Raw genomic sequence first — 22,585 nt, 5'->3', positions numbered from 1 at the left:
GCTGTCCACTACAGCAGTGGTTCTCAAACCTTTTCATGTCAAGGACCCCCAAATTGACACATTAGCCCGCGGACCCCAATTTGAAAAGATACGCCAGGAACCCCATAGGAGAATACTTTTACAACTACAGTATAGCAGTGATTCTGAACCATTTTCATTTCAAGGACCCCCAGTTTGATACTGTATGCATTAGGCCAAGGACCCCCATTTGATCCCATTTTGATCTCTGGGACCCCCAATCTGCACTGTAGTATCATCAGTGTTAATTTAACTCAGAGTGTACAAATGGAACCAAGTTCCATTTGGTTCCATTTGTACACTCTTGAGTTACAGACACATAAGGGTCAATTTGGTTCCTAACAGTTAATCATTTAGCTAAGCTGGGGACCCCGCTGGAACCCCCTCAAGGACCCCTTGGCGTCCCGGACCCCACTTTGATAACCATAGACCATATTCACACGGCGGCCATGTTTCTATGAAGTCAATGAAAGTAGCCACCCCGGGTGGTGGCACTTTCAATGTTAAATTCCAATATGGCCGCCGTGTGAATACGGTCTATTGCACTACAGCCCAACACAAACAAACCAGAGCACAGATTCTGACCAACAGATCAGCTTGTATTCATCATCAACACTAGAGAAGGAGTGCTGATCTGGGATCACTAACCGGATCCCCTTCACCAATGATCATTGAGCGTTGCCACTACAATCAAAAAGCTGACTCCAATCTGTGTAGGAAATCAGAATTGAGCTGCCTTACATAACAGGGCCTTAAAATACTCATGGATTAAAGTTCTCAGTCTGATTTCAGTCATTTGGAAGCATGTCGTGCACCGAAAATAGCCGATCTACAAGCTCACAAAACATTGCGCGTGTTGTGAGCTTGTAGATCGGCTATGTTCAGTTATTAGTTCTAATAAGATTAAAAGAGTATTTGAAGTGGTCAAACTAGCGATAGAATACATGTTCAGAAGCATCTTACATCAACCCTAATGATCTCTGATATTTCATCAAAGCAAAGCTTAAAGGTTAAATCCTAAATGGTTGGCTGTATATTTATTCTGTAGAACAGCAGGAAGGAACATTTAGACGTTTAGAACATCATGATTCTATATTGTGCTAATTGTTTAGAAAACGGCTCCTTTCATGCTGTTGCACAAATCAGAGATTAGGACTTGGCCTAAAAAATGTCTCAGTCATGAGATTTTATTTTGTTTTTCTTTAATCCTTGAATGCTGCTGAACGTGTGGTGTTGTTCTGGTGGCTTTTAGCGTTGACACTGCAAGCGGCCAGTAGGTATGAGCTAACAGGATGGGTTACTGCTGCAGCATAGTCAATTGTTACTGCATCATGATATCAGTCAGTCTGTGATGTATGCAAAAAATGATATGGCAAAATTAATCATATATAATATTTAATAACAATTACATCATATAAAACCAAAAAGATAGACACATCTTAAAAAGAAGTATACTAAATATTATGAATAATCCACAACAGAGAAGACCCCATTCTTTTCCCACATGCATACAAGTACTGCAGTATGAGAGAGTTATGTTGCTTGGGGACAGAGCCGTGTGTGTGTGTGTGTGTGTGTGTGTGTGGTCTGTCTCCTGTTCATACACAGCGTTTCACAGACAGGGTTGTACCTAGGGCCGTCACGATTACAACATTTAAGTTGACGATTAATTGTCTTACAAATAATTGCGTCGTTGAACATAACGTATAAATAACAATTTTATGTCTGTTTGCCTTTTAGGCTTCATAATAACAAATTGAACATGGTAGATGTGACAAATGAAGAAATTACTGACATATTTATTAATGTTGTAGCCTACGTTTAAAAAAAATATCTCAATCTAATATTGGGAATAGCTGATCTACAAGCTTAAAACACGTCACAAAGTGACACGTTGTAAGCTTGTAGATCTGCTATTTCTGCTTTTCTAATTTCTAAAATTTGAAAGTGTGAAAATCTTTCAGCATGGAAACAATTATGACAATTATGCAAAATAATTGCGATTATCTCGAATAATTGAGATTAGACGATTATGTGCTCATTGTGACCTTGTGGTATTGATAAATGATGGGCCTAGGCCACAATATGACTTCAAATCAATATCACGATTATTTAAAACATCGATTCATGGAAAAATCACGATTCTTATTATCAACGTTTTTGCTGGTTAAAGTTACAGGAGTTTTTACTCTATGGTGTTTGTGATATGATATATAAGCTTACCATAATCACAGTAAACATTATCATGTCTTCAGTCATATTCAAGGTCTTTTTTTTTTTTAAACCAACTCCAGTCACTTTCAGTTCAGCACAGCTGAGGTGTATGTGTCACTGTCCAGCTGATGCTCGTTGACACTCGTTAATGATACCTGCACTCGTTGGTGCTACTTGCATCCAAAAATATCTTTAAATATATCAAATAAAAAGGTTTTGAATAAAAAAAAATACTTTTAATCAAATCGTGACCCCCAAGAATTGGAATTGAATCATGAGAGATAGCAGAAGATTCAATTACCTCGTTTACGATTAGTGTAGGATTATTTAAATAATAGTAAATCTCCAAGCTCACGATGCGATGCGTTGTTGGCTATTTTTTGTATTTCTTTTTTTACGCTACCATTTACAACGAAGAGTAATGCAGCCGCAAGTCCTCAATCAGAATAATCAATTAACTACTATCTATTACACTAATTTTGTGTCGATTTGTTGATATACAAGAAAAAACAACATATATAGCTTCTCGATAATTAGATTTTTCTACATGACAAGATTAAGTCGGTTATTGATTAAAGTCTGTTTTGATATATATTTGGTTAAGCACTACCTTGTGGTATTAATAGATGACAGGACATTTTGCTGGGTTCTGTCTTCCAAAAACTGGAAATTTGGAAAGAATTTGCTTATCTCTTTATCTGGGCATATTGAATATGAATGATTTTGTCTCTGACTGTTGGTTGGTAACCTCATATGTCCATCTCAGAGACTGTCAACTCAATACATGATCAAACTCCATCTCAGTACTGCATGACTCATTAGATCACACGCTTCATTACCTTATTAACTTCATGGTTTTGCAAATAGATTCTAGTGGAATGATGTGATTTATATAACATTTTCTGAATATTGATGAACATACTAGAGAAAGCAACTATAACAAAATTTAAGCAACTTATGTTGGACGCGTTTAATCGTTTAGATATTTTTAGGGCATGTTTTGGCCTTTTATTGACAGCGACAGTTAACTCATTCACTGCCACTGACGTAATTGACGTAATTTTTTTTTTAGTTTTTTTTAGTTTTTGTTTCAAATTTGACCCAAAGACCAAGGAGATATGATTGTTTAAAGATCTAGACTCCCATCCACTTCCTTGTTAACTTAAAACTTAAAAAATCTGTATCTCGGCTCCTGAGTACTTTTTTTTTTCGATGAAAAATCTCTGGCAGTGGGCAAACGCGGCCAGCAATAATTGTGGCAGTGAATGAGTTAAGAGAGATGGGAAATGTGGAGATAAAGTTGGGGAATGACATTCAGCAAATACGTAGCCCGGCCAGTCTGGAATTGAACTGGTGATTTGCTGATTAGAGCATTGCGCCCATATGGTATGGGCTCTCAAAGCGCTCTGCTATCTGATTGCCCCAAAAGTCTGCATGTTTTCATCAAAAATGGAAATGTTTAGAAGAAAGGTTGCACTTGCCCGTTTAGCCATTTCCCAGATATAATAAACTCCAAAACAAATGCTTTGAGTTGGAACCATAATTGAATTGTACCAGTTAAAGCAATATGGACTCAGATAAATTTACCATTTTGTGCTGAAGAAATTAGTTTTACCGGTGATACTCAAATATTTACAAATATTTACACATAATAAGAAAAATAAAGTTGAGAAAGTTGTACGGAATTATATTGCACTGGCCATTATAATATATTTTGTAGGCCAACAATAATTGATGTGCAAGTCTATATTGTTGGGGTTAGCAAAGTGAATGCGATAAGAGAAGGGTTATATATATATATACTGTACATTTGAAAGTCTCACCCAGTGTGATATTAGAGTTGATGATCATCATAACCACTTAAATCCTATACTTAATTGACCGTATTCACAAGGGCTCTATACTAGGCAAACTCCTGTTTTCACTCTACACTAAATAAGCCTAAATTAAATAATTAAGTAATGTAAGTAATAAAAAAAGAAGAAGAAATTAGCCGATCTACAAGCTACCAAATCCAAGCTAATAGATACTGCAGGCTTTCTAGTCCTGGAAAGTCAGCATGCTATAATGGAAGCCATTGTTCTCCATTATAATCCATTATAATCATTTTGAAATCTTATTTGAAAAAAAAGACCCTGCCTAACAATGATGTCAGTGGTAGGCGGGTTCCTGTTCCTTTTGTTTTTTACCATATTATCATGAGCATTAGTGATCTTCTATGAAGATGTTGAAAATGGGGAAGTCGTCCTTTAGTAAACACTGTTTTTTCAGACCGTGTCTAACGTGGTTTCTGACAACGTTTTGTTACATTCCAAATGATCCTCGGGTGCTATTACTCTTCAGCATTCCGTATGGATAAACAAACACTGTAATGACAACAGAGCTACGAGAGGTGTTGCCAAAAAGACGAATGATTATGAATAAATTAACTGTTCGCGCCAATCCTGGCTAAACTGGGACCCCTGGTCATCTTATAGACAAAGTATTTCCATGAGAATAGCTCAGAATACATGTGCGGACACACACAAAATCTTAACGTGCGTGATCAGAGCATTCATTAACTTTAACAATACTTTGAATAGCCAATGTATAAAATATGGATAAAGGGGTTAAAATGATTGTGATGCTGTATTAACACATTCTGCTGGGGACCCCCTGGAACCCCCTCAAGGACCCCTGAGGGTCCCCGGACCCCACTTTGGGAAGCACTTGTCTAAAGTATTAGGCCTATTAATTATTAACCCACAATTTATATATCTGATATCTACACAAAACCACTGCCTCGCCTGCTCCCCTTAACAATGCTGTCAAGGCATGTGTCTCAGTCGCATTGTTGTGTTGCTGTTGACAACATGTGCACGTGAAACCAAACTACGGTGTACTGCTACTTACAAACATGTGTTCAACAAACATATGTTCCCATAAAAGGTTACCACTCAATTTGAAAGGCTTAATGAGGAGGAGACTGGATCTCAATCAACTTTACCCCACATACGCATGTACTGACTGGCCACTAAATATGTAATGTTAATATTTAACACCTGTTAACGTCTGTTGTTTGCTAAGTACCCAAAACAAAGCAGTAGGCAGTGCGTCAAGGGGACTCATTGCATGATCATCACCCTACACTTTGATCCCTGTATTTAGACTTGACTAATTTGAACAAGATATAAATGGCAAATGTAGTGAAGTAAAAAGTAGAAAAACTATATAAATAATAGACTTAACATTTAAAAAAAGAGAAAAGTACTTGTTAAAAAAAAAAATCTTACTAATTTCTCACGCATTCCTACCCACCCCTGTATCTATCCAACATTCTTAGGATTTTTGGTCAAGTAACCAGTATATGTCTTATCTTAAATAAAATAACGGCAGTGGTGTGTTCTACCGTGGTACGCTGTATACGCAGTATGGCCTGCAGATTTTTTTCGTCGCCACCGTATACATTCAAAAACAGTTCGAAACGGCGTATCTGATACGTTGATACGCATCTGATACGCTGCACCCAGGAGTGGCTGGGCTGGGGGGCGCAGCAATACAAACAGCAAGAATGTGGTCTGACCGTCTGACTAGTCTAACTCTGAGGTGAAGGCTTATCATGTGCGTGGCTATTGTTCTTGAGGTGATAATTAATGGCTACTGGCGAAGGAATTCACACATTTCAACGTCAACGACCTGCTATTCACTTCATTGAACGTAGGTCACTGAATTGAGTACTTCATTAGTATTCAAATTGCGCGTCCTAGCACAGCAAAATCTTGAATCTTCAATACAGTTTGTGTCTTCAATGCCAAGTTAATACTATTCTGTAATAGATACAGGAATGCTCGCTGTTAACACTGCTATATATCTGATAAGCCTATACCAGCATTTATTTATAACAATCCTTGCACTTCTATGGTAATAATAAAATAAAATAAAATGCATCCAAGGCTAAAAGCAGCTCCGAAGTGGTTGAGTTACAGGGTGATTAACATTAGAAACAGTAGAAAATCAGTATAAAGCATATTGAAAGTGTACTCAGTGTTACTGTGAAACTGGGCCTGAGTGGGCCTGGCCGAGTTTGTGCGGGGCAGTCCGCGCAATTTTTTTACATTAATTAATTATACGCGTGCCGTGCGTGCCGTGCGTGTGGGAGGAACTAGGGGGGGAATTGTTATAGTATACCCTCCAAAAAAATCTAGAACACACCACTGAATAACGGGAACAACCAACATACATCTGTATTGTATAACTAACATCTTGTAAAAAAATTAATAGGTGACAAGAAGTAATACAAGGAAAGTAGAGAGCTCGGTGCGAGTTGGAGTCTGAAGAGGTGATTTTTCAGACTGCGGTAGAAAACATATAGGACTATCCTATGATGGTCGGCGTTGCATATTGTACTAGTCTTTTGTAATTGGATTACAGGGCTGCAAAGTGTGACCAAAAATCTATCAGGTGTGCAGCTACAAACTTTAATTGGTCGCACCACTGCGACCTAACGTTGAACAGGTCTGTCAGTGTTGTTTTTCCTCCTCTGTCGCATTCTTAGACGACCTGCCCCCACTATGCCTCCGATTAGCTCATATACATTTCTCACACGTATATGTGAGAAACCCTGCCCCCATTTACTTCTCCTCACACGAGTCGAGTGACATCACAACAGACAGCATAGGGAGTTAATTGGGAAGAAAACCCTCAGTTACAAGAAAGCAGCCATTATTATGCGCTAGATTTTGGCCAAAGCATGTGCCTGCCCAGTTCATTGGGGTGAACACAGACACTGGGGGAAAAAAATAATACTTCACTCAGCATCATGTGCATCTGATGAATTAATAGTACAGAAGCTTAAATATTTACAACTGTGTGCAATGCTCGCACCGAGCATAATCACAGCGTTTCTCTTTCTGTTAGACAACTCTGCCAGTGCAACAAAGTCAGTCAAATTAAAAAAAAATTTGGGCGGCCCTATAAGTGAGGTTTGGATATTTGTACAACAAATCCTGTGCTGTGATTGGCCAAAAATGTACCCCGCCTAACCCTGCACCGTGATTGGCCAATCACAGTCTATTCAGGACTGTGATTGGCCAGTGTCACATGACACATGTGCATAGCCCTATATAAGAAACCATAACTTTAAAAAAAACAATTAGTTTTTTTTAAGTTATGGTTTCTTCCATCATAAAGAGTGTTTCAATAAATGTATTTATCTTTTGTACATGATTGGTTGACTCCATTCAGTATTGTGATTAGCTAGCAAGACACCGCCCACTTCACACAGGGTGTGATTTTTTTCTATTTATTTTTATTTTTATTGATTGGTCTAGTGGTGGAATGGGTAGTACTTTCTACCCCAGTACTTTCTATATACAAACAGATGTTTACGGGTGATTTTAGATCCATTCATAGTGAAGCGAGCAGTTGGGCTGTTGTTGGTGTGGCCAGTTCCACAATGATTGAGATTAAGAAACAACACACAATTAGGCGAATGTGCAGCTATTTTCAATAATGTCTTTTTTTTTGCCTATACACAGTTTTATCCAAGCATTTCTATGACTAGGGGCTTGTGGGTCTCCCTCTTTTTGTGTGCGCTTGTGTGATTTAGCACTTTTACTTTTTTAACACATAACAGCTGTAAAATAATGCAAACTAGGCACAGTTGTCATTTTCTAAATGAAACATTTTGTAGTTGTATCAAAGAAGCACATGAGAGCAGGTTGAAAATACAAAGGGGATAAAAGCAGTGCGAGCAAGTGCGTGCATTTACTGTGCATAACTGTCTGGCCTGCATTAAGTTGCATTTTACCCAGTCTGACCTGTGACTTAAAAAACACCCCTGATTTAGGCAATGCAAGGTAGTGGGCACTTTACAGTAGGGTTGGGTGATGAGGAGGACCAAATACCTCTATTGATATTGTGACTTTAATATCGTATTGTGGCTATAATATGTATTATTTATTTTGGTCATTTTTCTAAAATGGCAAAAATAGACAATCTACAAGGCATTTGTGAACGTATGAAATGGGACTTAAGTGGTTAATATTTTTGTTTGGTATTTGTAAATACAAATAAACTGTTACAGAGAGATAAGAGTCTGTTATAGAGGCTATTTTACCTTGTTGTGATTTTCACTTGCCCTTTGGTGTGCCTTGGGCACAAACAGTTTGAAAACCTCAGCTTAGACACCTCTTGCACAAGCATTATGTGTACAGTATCTGTAATAGCAATCTTATGAGGGAACGGACACCATGGGGCCTATCTTGCGCGCCCATCTACAAGCTCACAACGCGTCGTTGTAGATCGGCTAGTTTGACTATTTTAAAATAGTCAAATATGGCTAATAAGTTTAGGCATAAGGGTATATTAGGGTGTATATTCTGCTTAAAGAAGGCCAATGTGACTATCCACTGTCTTTGGATATTTTTCATTCAGCAGTGTTATGGATTCCATATGAGAAAAGGGCTTTCTCCATTGTGTGAACTAGGTTCATAGTCATACTAACATGAAGACAATTTTTATCTTTATCCTTGTATATCTTATACAAATAGTAGGAGTCAAGTAGTGCACAATCTCATCTCATCCTCTCTTCATTAATTTGTAGCATTTTCTTCATGACATTCCAGGTTTTATTTAGACACCTCTCTATAGTTTTAACAGCTTATTTTTCTCAGTATTTCAGTATGCTCCTAATACTTTTTATGCCATGACTGCAATGCATTGCTAATCATGCATTGCATGATTAGTAAGGCTCAACATAGCTCCACCTTTGTTCTTTTGCATCACCCGTAGTGCCATTTCAACAGCAAAACTCATTTTAAACAAAGGACAAAAAACTTGTATTCATTAGTTTCGATATGCTACTTTATTTCACAGAACAAGCCGTAGTACAGCTAGTGAACCTCTGTGCAATTCATGCTTTATTTGACACTAAACCACATGCACCCTAGACAATGGCGTGTCCAGACATCTTTGACTGAGGTTGCTCAAGTGGGGCACTGACTTAATATGCAAGAGAGGCATGAAGGATGTGATCTCTCTCTCTCTCTCTCACACACACACACACACACACACACACACACACACACACACACACACACACACACACACACACACACACACACACACACACACACACACACCTGAATAGCATTAATTTAAAACATTTGCCTCCACTATCCATATCTACTTTACGTAAAGTAGATACTCAAAAATAATTACTTAAGTATAGTACTCAAGTAAATGCACTTTGTTACTGGCCACCACTGTGCTACACCCAGGCTACATGCTCGCGTTGGGGTCTACCTAGTCTTGCGAGCCAGACTGTTGCATCCCACAATTTTCAAGTGCTTCCGTCATACAGTCTGGAGCAACGGAAGCTCTGAAAATTATCAGAGGATAAAGCTGATGTGACACCTCTTCCCCGATTTCGTTTCGTCTTTACAGTCGTGCAAATTTGCCCTAATATAAATCAAAATAATCGAAGTATATATAGCTTGCTGCTTATCGGGAATGGAAATTCTAAAATAAAATGTAAAGATATTGCAATATATTTTCGTGGACGGAATGACGAACAGATGACAGCTTCCGTGACAGCTTCCGTTAGTAGTTCCAGAATGTAGCATTCAGAGATTGTGGAATAGTTGTCTGGCTATGCGAGACTAGGGTCTATGTAAACATGGCCCATGCATGAGCATAGGGCTAAACTTTGATCTTGAGCTGGGACATTGACCTTAGACTTTAGACCAATTTGGAGATGGAAACATATATAGTGCATGTACTGTGAGCTGTGATCCCGAACCCACCAACTTTCATCCTGTCCCAGTTATCACAGTTACAGACGGATGCCAGAAATTACAGTAATCAAACTTAACTTTTTGGCTTGATAATCTATCCTGGCACGTTTATAGCAGTCTATCAGAGTAAAACAGTTATAATTTAGTGACATAGCATAATACTGCAATTCAATCTACACACACCCCAACTAACTTATTTCAGAGCAGTCTTCAGCCACTCTGAAGTATATGAAAATGATTATCTGAGAAATCTGTAAACGGTGTCGGTGAGTGCTCTTTCTGCAGTCGTGTTCCAAAAAGAACAGATCTACAAGGCAACATCACTTTGCATCGCAAGGCGTTGTTTGGTTTTTGTAGATCTGTTCTGTTTTGACATGGGACTCCCTCTAAGCTTAACGGCAGCACCACAACTAGAGATGTACCGATACAACTCGTATACTGTTCGATACCGAGTTCCGATCCGTGTGTAATTTAAAAACAATCTAGGACAGTGGTTTTCAAATTGGGGTCCAGGGACCTTGAGGGGGTTCCAAATGGACCCTCACAGGTCTGTAACTCTTAACTGATTCACTGCCAATCACGTAGATCTACGCGAACCTATTTAAAGCCGCCACGTGCCAATCGCGTAGATCTGATATGATTTTTCGAAGATCTAGACTCCTATCCACTTCCTTGTTAACTAACTAAAAATTCTGTATCTCGGCTCCTGAGTACTTTTTTTTTTTCAATGAAAAACTCTGGCACTGGCTAAAAAAATATGAAAATGCCTCTGGCAGTTACCTTACGGATCCATTTGGTTCCATTTGTACCCTCTTAAGGCGGTTACACACCGGCGAATATGCGAATATACGCAAAATTCGGACTCGTTCCGAATAATTAAAAGACGCTTTTTTTGCTCCGCGAAACTGGTGTGGAAGCTTGCATTGACTTTATAAGGTTTTTAAAAAAAACGTATTATGCGCATGAAAAAAATCGCCCCGGTGTGTAAGGACCTTTAGAGTTATGTGGGTCTTTGAAATTAAAAGGTTTGAGAACCACTGATCTGTCGAATAATCGAAAAATATTCGCCAGGGCTGTCCGAATTTCGAATTGGCTCAAGGTCAGATTGTGGCATCCCTAGTCTAAATCCTAACCTTTTTTTATGAAAAACCTTTACATACATTTACAAAATATCATGTTGCTATATACATGGCAACATCTAAAATGACGGGATGGGTTAAGTGCCGTTTTCAGCAGAATCACAATCGGACAACACAAGCTATTTCTTTGTATGAGAAGAGGAAATCTATTGGTGGACGGCGGTGTTAATCTTGTTCCCTCCCTGTGTGTAATGCAATGACCAGATGTTGAGCTATCATGTTTGTGACCTAAGTGTGAAAATTGTCACTCTTATATCATTTGCCTCGGTTGAAATACTGTGAGTGTATCTGCAGTGTCTGTGTGGATGTGTGTTGCTTTTCAGCCCACTCACTCTTTTCTGTTTTGATTCTTATGTGTAGTTTCTTTGGTCAGCCTGTTTTTTTTGTCCTATGACTCCATCTGCTGGCAGAGAAATGAACTGCATCAAATAGATTAATTATTGTGGCTCCACAGGATGTGTAATAGTGTTGAGGACTGATTGAATCCCAGTTGATCATGTCGTCTTAGTTTGTAAATGTATATACTCTTTGTTGCTCATTTTGTCTGAAATAGTGGGTTTGTGCATAATTTTTGCGAATCCATAATCAAAGGCTATTCACTTATTAGGCTATAGGCTGTTTTTCTTTATTTAGTATGTCCTGTAAAATAATTTACATTATTCCTGGCGTTAAGCCTACTAACGTGTGATAATATATATATTATTATACACCGTTCTCTAGCTATATTGATTCAGCTCTCTTCATGTAAATTACACATCCCATTCGCCCTTAATGTTTACCTTGGCCCTAGACTTATATTTAAATTCTAATTACATTTTGATCGATTCCGAGGGAACTCTTGGTAATGCATTAACATTTATTGGATTTCACAGCCCTAGGCTTTGCCAACTTTCAGAGTATGTAAATGTTGCCCCCATGAAAGTTCTTCTATCATTATTAATATGGCTGTAATCCTTTTGAAATGGAAATAAGGTAAATGGGCAAAATTGGAAGAGAAACCGAATAGAATGAACCATTTTGTTTTTACATTAAGTCATAGCAGGACTGTTTAGACCAGTGGTTCTCAACCTGTGGGTTGAGAACTGCAGGGTTGAGAACTGCAAAGAAAAGTCCATTACTGCATCAAAAGTAATCATCAAAGTATACTATAAAAACGGGTCAGACATTGGCCAAATGCTCAAATAATATAAGAAAGAGGAATTGTTTTTGAAAATAGCCGATTTACAACTGCTATTTTCACAATATATATCTATGGAACAGAGTCAAACATGTTATACTTCAATTCCTACAATGCCAAGTGCTTGTCAGGGTTTAGACTGCATTCACCACTCTCCTGTCAAATCCATTTTGAAAGAGACACCGCAGGTCAACAGCAAACGTGCTGAACACACACACACACACACACACACACACACACACACACCCCCACACACACACACACACACACACACACACACACACACACACACACACACACACACACACACACACACACACACACACACACACACACACACACACACACACACACACACACACACACACACACACACACACACACAGGAGCCAACCTGAGCACCTGTCTTGACTGCCTTCATTATGCTCAGATCATTTGTCTCTCTTTTTATTTCTCTTGTTGAACTGAACCGCTGCTCTCATTCAATACATAGACTAGGTGTTTGTTTTGTTGTTTTAAGTCTGGTTTTACGGCATGCCTAGCATGTGTCCAAGGCGGTTTTATTTGTATAGCACGTTTCAACAACAAGGCTATTAAGTGTGCTTTACACGGAGAACAAGCAAAGGAAACACCGCTATAATACAATGACATTAGGATGCATAAAACAAAAGAAGATACAGTTACAGTGCAGAAGAGAAAGAAAAAAGAAAAGTAACTCAATCAAATGCAGCGGCAAACGGAAAGGTCTTTAGTTGTGTTTTTAAAAGAAATGAGTGGCAGCAGACATGCAGTTTTCTGGGAGTTTGTGGCAGGTCTTGCATATGCAACTTGCTGGGTTCTGTTGATGGTGCTGGTTTTAACTGGTCAATCAGTCAACGTTCTTAGGGCATATCTATTCATCCTAACATCTATATGTGTAACTAATATACATAAGGAAGGTGCTTCTTAACATTAGGGCACGCAACTTTCTCACACTGTGTTAAAACCAATCCATGAGTTAACGTTTCAGAATCAGAATCAGTTTTATTGTCACATCACAGGTTTACAAGGTAAAGAAGTGGGTGAAATTCATTTTTGTACATCGTTCCCATCGCAACGTTAATTTCCATAGAAAGAAGAGGGGGGGGAGTCAACTTCAGTTTTATTTATAAAGTAACAAATTATAATAAGTTATCTCAGGACACTTTATTTCACACTTGGCGCCAACATGATTTATTTGTATAGCACCTTTGAAAAACAAGTTACAAAAATATATACTGTATACCTGTACATCATTTTGGCCTTCGATCTAATGTTTGTTGAACGCAAATTCAATCATACTAGTATTGCATACAATAGATATTATTGTAGTGGTTCTAAAAGTGAGCTCCTCTGGGTTACTTGGGTTCCAAATGGACCCTTACAGTTACAGGTCTGTAACTCTGGAGTATACAAATGGAACCAAATGGACCCTTGCAGATCTGTAACTCTGAGAGTGTACAAATGGACCCTTACAGATCTGTAACTCTGAGAGTGTACGAATGGAACCAAATTCCATTCGTACACTCTCAGTTATGTTTGTCCTCGAAATTAAAATGTTTGAGAACCACCGGTATTGTACTTTGTATAGCAAGACGTGAAGTTGTGAATCCACATAACAGCTCTGACAGTGTGATAAAACAGGTTCCGGAAACGGTTCCAAATGTGATGGAACCGATTCCGGTTCCTAAATGTTGGATCGATTTCCTCCGGTTCTAGATCCCAACCCTAACCAGGAGATGCTGTGTTTTTTTTTCGGGGCGGTGTCTCACAAAATACATTCTCTCCTCTGTTCTTCTCTTCCAGTTCTACAAGCACGTTGTCCAGAGTGTGGAGAAGTTCGTTCAGAAGGTGAGTTGTCCTAATGGACGCTGTGTTTTTAATCCATGAAGACCGGGAACGCATCTGTGTCATTTTAATATTTCTTTGGCTATTCAAAAATAGCAGATATACAAGCTCATAGCACTGCACTGAGTACCGTGCTACGAGCTGGCTGATCTGCTATTTTCTTTTTAATTGTGGAAAATGTGTGCAAATCTTTGAATATATATACAGTATATATGTTTAAAAGCGAACATTTTTAACTCCGATCTGTGCTTCTGGGGGTCCCTGGAACAACATATTTTGAGATGGGGGTCCGCGGCCAAAGACATCATTTTGGTGGTCCTTGACATGAAAGAAGTTTGAGAACCACTGATATTATAGCAACATAATGTTTTTTCAAAAAACTTTTATGATTTAGAAGACATTTGTAGAATCCCCAGAAGCAAAGATTTGAGTTAAAAATGTTCGCTTAAAAAATAATAATATATATAAGCTTGTATATCTGCAATTTTTTTATTGGCCAAAGACATCTAAAATGACAGACGCTTTCCCGGTCTTAATGGGTTACCTTGTTTAGATAGACATATTAAACTGTAGCCGTAGTTAAATAACCTGCAGTCAATGAACACGATAATTATGCTGTTTTTGAGTTTCAAGTGACTGCTTGTAAAAAAAGACTAGAGAGAGAGAGAGAAGCCTATTATGTTAGCCTATTTTCTTTTTCATTATTTATTATTCTGTTCATTAGAGAGGGTAATCAATGCTTGGTGCATAATTTAATCCGATTTTCCAATAAATTACATTTGGAGCACTTGGTCCTGTTATTGTTTTATAATACTTGTTGACACTGGCAACTATAAATCATGAAGTACTTATATTAATGCTCATATCCACTTAACAAATCACTCAGCACACAGATTAGCCCTGAAATGCGTCTGGGTTCTAGTCGCATTGCATACAAACGGGGTCATAAAAACCCCATTTGGCTACAAGCATGCAAAGTTTATAACAAAGGGTAAATTATGGATTTTAGACAGAAAGTGTCCTCTGGCCGTCTAAAACATATTGCTTTTAGATTAGTTCCGTTATCAGTAGCCTCTTTACTCTTATCACCTCACTTGGAAGTTCCATGTTGTCTGAACCGTCCCGGTTATCTCTTTTGTGTTTTTCAGTGCAAACCAGAATACAAGGTCCCTGGCCTTTATGTGATCGACTCGATCGTCAGGCAGTCACGGCACCAGTTTGGCACGGAGAAGGACGTGTTCGCTCCACGCTTCAGCAAGAACATCATCGCAACCTTCCAGCAACTCTACCGCTGCCCTCCGGATGACAAGGTTAGCCAGGCCGTGGGACATTTTTGTATTTATTTGACCTATATTGTTTTCTTGTGTGCGCTGATTGACATAAGTAACTATGGGTATACATTAGCAATCGATGGCTATCTGTTTTAACCACATGAACGGCTTCTGTTATGCAGAGTAAGATCGTGCGAGTCCTCAACCTGTGGCAGAAGAATGCCGTCTTCAAGAGTGACATCATCCAGCCCCTGTTGGACATGGCGGCCGGGACATGGCACCCCCCGCCCAGCGTCACCCCAGTCCTGCAGTCCAGCAGTTCTGCACCCGTCAACAACGCCACACCTGGTCAGTAATGAATAGAGGTCCTTCTTAACCCATTAAGACCTGAGGCCGATCCTAGAAAAATGTCTTCTAAATCCAACATAGGTTTCTGATAAACATATGTTGCTTTATATCGTCGCTGTCGGGCAGAAACCTCCTATTTCCATATTTTAACTTTTTGTGTTTTTTTCGTAAAATAATGTCCTACTTGATCATATACTACAGCGTCACACAGAAGTATCAAAAGTAGCAGATCCACAAGCTCGAAATGCGGCGCGAAGCGGCGCGTTTTGAGCTTGTAGATCTACTACTTTTGCTACTTTTGAATTTTAATCCTGAAAAGTAACAGTTTTTGACATAATGAGGTTTCCACCTGACAGACGATATATATATAGCTAAAATCTCAAATGACACGGATGCTGTCCTGGTTTTAATGGGTTAAAGTATTTAACATTTACCAGCTTGCCATTAACGGGGGTGTAAGTGATATATCTTGTTAAAATAATTTGTTATGTACCTCTGTGGTTTGATAGTAATCATTGCTATTGCAGTGTTAATTAACCCATTAAGACCTGGAACTGTGTCATTTTTAGATTTGAGCTAAAAAGCATTATTTTACACTTAGGCTATTCAAAAATAGCAGATATACAAGCTCATAGCGCGGCACCGAGTGCCGCGCTATGATCTTGTAGATCTGCTATTTTTGAAAAATCGTGAAAATGTGTGCAAATCTTTGAATATATATATTTTTAAAGCGAACATTTTTAACTCAAATCGTTGCTTCTGGGGGTCCCTGGAACAAAATATTTTGATGGGGGTCCGCGGCCAAATACATATCATTTCGGGGGTCCTTGACATGAAAAAGATTGAACACCACTGATATAGAAACATTCGTTTTTCAGAATACTGTTGAGATTTAGGAGACATGTAGAATCGGCTTCAGGTCTCAATGGGTTAAGTAACTCTCTCTCCAGCTCTTTAGTAAACAGAAAATAAAAGTTTTCTGGTCAGTATACCAATTTTGTCCAATCAGAAGAGAGAACTCACACAGGATACAGGGCTACAGCATAAGTTTTGGCTTATAAATGGTTTCTCTCTCCTGGTTGGATGATGTATTTGTAACCCACCTGAAAATGTGTTTTCTGTTTATTAAAGAGCTGGTGAGACCCCTGTTACTGAACAAACACTCTATTTCAACGATTACTGTCAGCTTTAACTTTCTAACAAACAAACAAAAACATCACTTACAACACCTTTAATTTATACTTTACTTGTCATTGCCGTTGCACTTTGTCGTTGCTCCTGCTAAAAGTACTCTCTTCATTGGTGTCATGTGGTCCGGTAACTGCATTTGATGTTAATTAGTGTCCATATCACCACGCTTCTTTAAAAAGCGCTACAGAGATAATGTGTTTTTGTACGTCATCCTAGAGTCCAGACGATCAGAGATCTCTGCCTACTGATAACGTCTGGGGAAATCTAAATTAAATGAATGGGCTTTGGATGCCAGAGAAAAACCCAGCAGTAACTAACAAAACCTACGCTAAAAGCCCACTGCTACCCAGCCCCATATGAAAGGACTGCCCTTGAAGTCTTTGCATTGGTCCTGTGAAGCTGATGTAATTCTTTTTAACTTCCGAATTGTTTCCACCCAGTTTTGGCCCCTACGTTGAAATTAGATGTCACCAGACCACGTATCAGTAGGCGGAGATATCTGAAATCCTGGCTACGCGAGACTAACAAAGGTATCTGATATTAACACATTTGTTAATAATAGAATAGAATCATCTCCACAAATCCAACACATAATGGCTTGAAAAAGTCACACGTTTGAGAAATTCATGGTGAATTGGTTGAGTTAATTTATGTCGTAGAACAAAACGTGAATTTGTCTTAGGCTTATGTTAAGCAAAGACCTTATTTTCTCCATCCATCGAAAACCCTTATGGTTAAAAAAAGAACAACATTTAAACTTGGCGAGGGAACCCATTTCGAGCTCACTTCTTAGTTTTAGGACTACAAACTGAAGCACTGTTACTTTAACCCTCTCTGTGTCTCTCTGTCCACCAGGCACCCCCGCCACGCCGGCCACTCCAGCCAACATGGTCCAACACCAACACCAACAACACCAACACCAACAACACCAACAACACCAACACCAACATAGCCAACACCAACATAGCCTGCCGGACTGGGCGTCTCAAATCTCCAACACGGACACCGTGGCGGCCGTGGCCCAGATCCTACAGAGTCCGCAGGGACAGCAGGTCAGCAGCACACGACACACACACACACACACACACACACACACACACACACACACACACACACACACACACACACACACACACACACACACACACACACATACACACATACACACACACACAAAATGAATGCACTTAGGATCATAGTCACTTTATTTACATTACGGGTGCAACAGTTATTGATTTAATATTAATATTAAAAAACAATAGCTAAAATAGCAGATTTACAAACTCACAATACATTGTGAGCTTGTATATCAGCTATTTTCGTTATGCTTTTGTGCGCCACTGTTGTACAACGAAATTAGAGTCATATTGATTTAATCGATTGGAAAAAAATGGCTGAAATAATCAACAGTTGCCTAATATTTATGTCTGATTGATTGAATATTTTATTAGACAGAAATGTAAAAACTGCACAAGTACAGTCAAACACTTTGTCTTAAAGGTACGTCCAAAAAAGTCCTTGCGGTCTTGTTTCCATTGGGGTCCTTGGTATTCAATTCATAAGCATATAAAGTGGCACCAAACAGTTCAATATCATCACAAAATACAGAAAAACACTATATGTACAGAGTCGGAAAAAACAATGGGGGGGGGGATGAGAGTCAAAGGAAGGGGGGTGGGGTGGTTGTCTGTCTAAAGTATCATTCATAGTCGGACGTAAGGATACGTAACTAGCGCCAGCGCTCCTTGCGTCGTCGTTTTTGTCTCCCCCTCCGTCACTTACGGCTCCAGGATTTCCGTCCGTGCAGTCGACATTCACCGTCAGGCCGACGTACGTTCGTTTGTACGTTGGCTGTAGTACCAGTGGAACCCGTTGGCAGTATAAGGAAAAAAAGTTTTCCTCTGGCCCTCTTTCTCCAAAAAAAGACCCACGTTGGTTGGTGGAAGTACTTGAGTAAATGTACTTAGACCCGTCGATCCACGGTCTGTGACAATATATAGCACAGTGCAGTAGGGGTCGAAACTCACGTTTTGTAGACAACCATTGTTTTTGTCTAGTTTGTGGACTAGTTTGTGTCTTTTATTGCGTTGTTTTGGCTAGATGCTACAATGGCAGCTTCATGTTGTTAGCTGCGCTGATGCTGTTGCCAGGTTTTGTGAGAGAAATAAGCAACCAGGTCTATGAAAACAAGCCCAAAAGAATCGACTAGGATATAGCAGATCTACAATATATGTTTGAGAATCACTGGTTTAAATAATAATTGGCCCAAATAAGCAACTACACTTTAGAAACAAGCCCAAATAAAACCGCAACCACCAATACAAAATTGCTTGTTTGTTTACAAGCAACTTTACAGAAAGATAAGCCCAAAGTCGCTTATAATAAGTAGACATGGCAACATTATGGGTACGGCGGTACATACTAGTGGCCATCTAGTGGATGGATATGTGTATTACGCCTGTACACTTTAAAATAAATAAAATAACCCCTAAATAACGTGAGCGACTATGCATGCGTCCGTAAAGAACGGACGGAATCCCTCACCCCCTGACGCACGTTTTAGACCCATCTAGGGACTATGAACGGGCCTTAAGGAAGAAGTGGTACTACCTCCCCCTCTGGCCTCCTGAAAGGTGAATTTTCAGGGCTGTTTTAAAGGAAGCCGGCGATCAAATTTTTTTGAGGGATGGGGTCAGGCTTTTCCACACCTAGGTGGCAGTGTTGTAGAAGGAGAATTACCCATGTTTGTTTTGGTTGGGTGGTACCAGATTGTTGTTTACGCCCCCCTTAGTATTGTGGCTGTGGGTGTCGCTAACTTTTTGGAGGTATTTAGTCAGATGTGTGGGTATTGAGGGCAAAGTCGCATTGACTATTTTGAAGACCAATCCCATTTTGAGTTGTTTGTTTTAGTTGTCTCTCTGTGTTGTGTTGTTCTGTGATGGACTCGTGTCTCACCATGTGTTGCTCTGTGATGGATTCATGTCTCACTGTGTTGTGTTGTTATTCTGTGACGGACTCGTGTGATGCTATGTGATGGATTCATGTCTCACTGTGTTGTTTTGTGATGTATTCATGTCTCTCTGTGTTGTGTTGTGTTGGTATTCTGTGATGGACTCATGTGTTGCTCTGTGATGGACTTTGTGTCTCACTGTGTTCAGTGTGTTGTGTTGTTATTCTGTGATGGACTCCGTGTCTCACCATATGTTGCTCTGTGATGGACTCCGTGTCTCACCGTGTGTGTGTTCTGTTCTGCCCTGTGCTGCGCTCCAGCTCCAGCAGCTGGTGCAGAGCTTACAGATGCAGCAGCAGAAGCCGCAGCCGTCCCTCCTACAGGCGCTGGATGCCGGCCTGGTGGTGCAGCTGCAGGCCCTGACGGCCCAGCTCACCGCCGCCGCCACCGCCAACAGTCTCAACCCTCTGGAGCAGAGGGTGTCCTCCTTCAATAAGGTAACGCCGCCCGACGAGTAGAGTTGTTCGGATACCGATAGCAGTATCGGAAAAGCTGCCGATACTGCCTAAAATGCTGGTATCGGTATCTGCAAGTATGCCATTCCCATACCACATCATTTATCACATGATGATATGTCATTTACAGTAATATTTTTAAATGCATCAGGTTGATGTCTCATGCATCTGCAATACACTGTTTTCGTTTTTTACTGGGGTTGGGTTTTTGAAGGTTAAAGGTTTGCTTTCGTTATTGTTACATCTTGGGTACGGGTACATAAGAGTCAAATAATTTTGTTCTGCTTCCTACAGACATTGTAGTGTGTGTATAGCACCGTTTTTAGTTTTTGTACTGGAGTTATGTGCAGTTGATGTAAAGCACTGTTAGTTTTTGTACTGGGGTTATGTGCAGTTGATGTAAAGCACTGTTAGTTTTTGTACTGGAGTTATGTGCAGTTGATGTAAAGCACTGTTAGTTTTTGTACTGGGGTTATGTGCAGTTGAAGTATAGTACATGACGCTGACTTTAGTTTGTTTGTTGTTGATTTGGATATTTAATCGGATGACTTGTTTGTATGTGCTGCTGTGTTTGATGCAGAAACTGTTTGACTTTGGGAGTGACTCGGAACGGGGCGAGGACGCTAAAAAGGACAACTCGTCGTCTCAGATGTAAGTATGATGATTGATTGATTTGATTGATTATTTTATTTTCGTGTCCTGCACACAAAGTGCCCAATCCTCATGGGTTTATAAGACGCCATTTTACGCTTACAACATGTTTATATTCACAATACATTCCATTACAGCTCAAAATTATACAGAGTGTTCTACTTCATTCCTACTGACCGCCAGAGGCAGTGTTTTCAACACCTGGATATCATCGCGCGCTCGCGCATAGGTCGAATATTAATACCAACAAAGTCACTCGTGACCTGTGTGCACGCACGCCACCTATATAGGTGCGGGGCGCACAGCGTTCATCCTCTTTCATCTTTTCGCCTCCAGAGCGTTAGGTCGATACTTGCAGCTGCGCGTGAAGTTTCGTAACCAACACGGTTGGGGCTACGGACTGCGGTCCGTCCTCCAGAGACTGCGTAGCCTGCTACCATGGAATTACGTTACCCCGTTTATAGGGGCTGTCGGAAAGGAACAAGGAAGGAGAGAAAAAAAAAAAGAACGCATGCGACGGTGAACGGAGTTAGCGGTTGCTTGCTAGCATTGGAGCTAACGACAATAACACCGTTAACTTTCCCCGCTCCACCGTTGTTGTTGAACCTGGCACGGATAACTATGGAGCCATAGTTGTACATTGGCGACGGTGAGTGCATGTGTTGTGCTGTTTACAGACAAATAAAGTAAAAGAGGGGAAAGTATTCAGCGTTGAGGATGTATCCCATTCTGCCGCTTTGAGAAGACCGTCTCTCGCCTCGATGACACGACGGCGGTGGAGCCAGATTGACTGGTTAATGTGTCTCATAGAAGGTGTTCTTTCGCCTCGAGGAGACGACCAAAGCGTTAATGAGCGCAGTGGCAGATAACTGGGCTCCATTAAAGTACAAATACCTAAGCGACATTGAACTTAAGTACAGAACTGAGTACATGTACTTAGTTACTTTACACCACTGTATGAGCGGCGCTCTTCTGTGAATGTTTTTGCTGAAAGTGGTTCTCACTTTGACGCAGACATATGGCGCTTGTTAGCTTGATTGCTATCCAATGGCTCAGTCAGTACACTGTCTACCTGTGAGCTTGTAGATCTGCTATTTTTGAATAGCCCAAAGTGTAAAATAATGCTTTTTAGCTCAAATCTAAAAATGACACAGTTCCAGGTCTTAATGGGATAAAAGAGGTCTCGCTGATCAATGACAGCTGACTTAAGCAGCATATATGCCAATACTGCCACTGTGTGTGCTTAACCTCACAGTTTGAGTGTGTATCATAGCTTGAGTGGGACTCGCTGCTGCTATTCAGGTTATACTGCTTTGTGCTTGGTAGTAAAATGGAATTATAATACTGGTATGGTTCAAGTGTGTCTTGCCTTGCCATCACTTGGTTATCATACTGTGGGTACTTGACACATGATTTGACACTGTGGCTTGAGTGGTTGTCGCTCCTTGCTACGACGAAGTTACATATTAG

General features: G+C 39.9%; 1 protein-coding gene across 4 annotated transcripts in view; it reads left to right on the top strand.

The window, feature by feature from the left end:
- The window catches only part of scaf8 (SR-related CTD-associated factor 8), a 59,011-nt gene that overhangs the window by 13,358 nt on the left and 23,068 nt on the right, over positions 1-22,585 (top strand). For 3 of the 4 annotated variants that reach the window (XM_080414424.1, XM_080414426.1, XM_080414427.1), the window contains 7 exons: positions 14,148-14,192; positions 15,338-15,499; positions 15,643-15,808; positions 17,440-17,529; positions 17,855-18,051; positions 20,270-20,446; positions 21,045-21,115. In XM_080414424.1, the coding sequence (XP_080270550.1) occupies positions 14,148-14,192; positions 15,338-15,499; positions 15,643-15,808; positions 17,440-17,529; positions 17,855-18,051; positions 20,270-20,446; positions 21,045-21,115 (908 nt within the window). The remainder of the gene's footprint in view (positions 1-14,147; positions 14,193-15,337; positions 15,500-15,642; positions 15,809-17,439; positions 17,530-17,854; positions 18,052-20,269; positions 20,447-21,044; positions 21,116-22,585) is intronic. The other variant, XM_080414425.1, reaches the window with a different exon arrangement.

This window comes from Gymnoscopelus braueri (assembly GCF_963280865.1).
Source record: "Gymnoscopelus braueri genome assembly, chromosome: 19".
NCBI classification, from domain to species: Eukaryota; Metazoa; Chordata; class Actinopteri; order Myctophiformes; family Myctophidae; genus Gymnoscopelus; species Gymnoscopelus braueri.
Note: the sequence above shows the minus strand (reverse complement) of the source record. Positions and strands in the feature narration are given on the sequence as shown.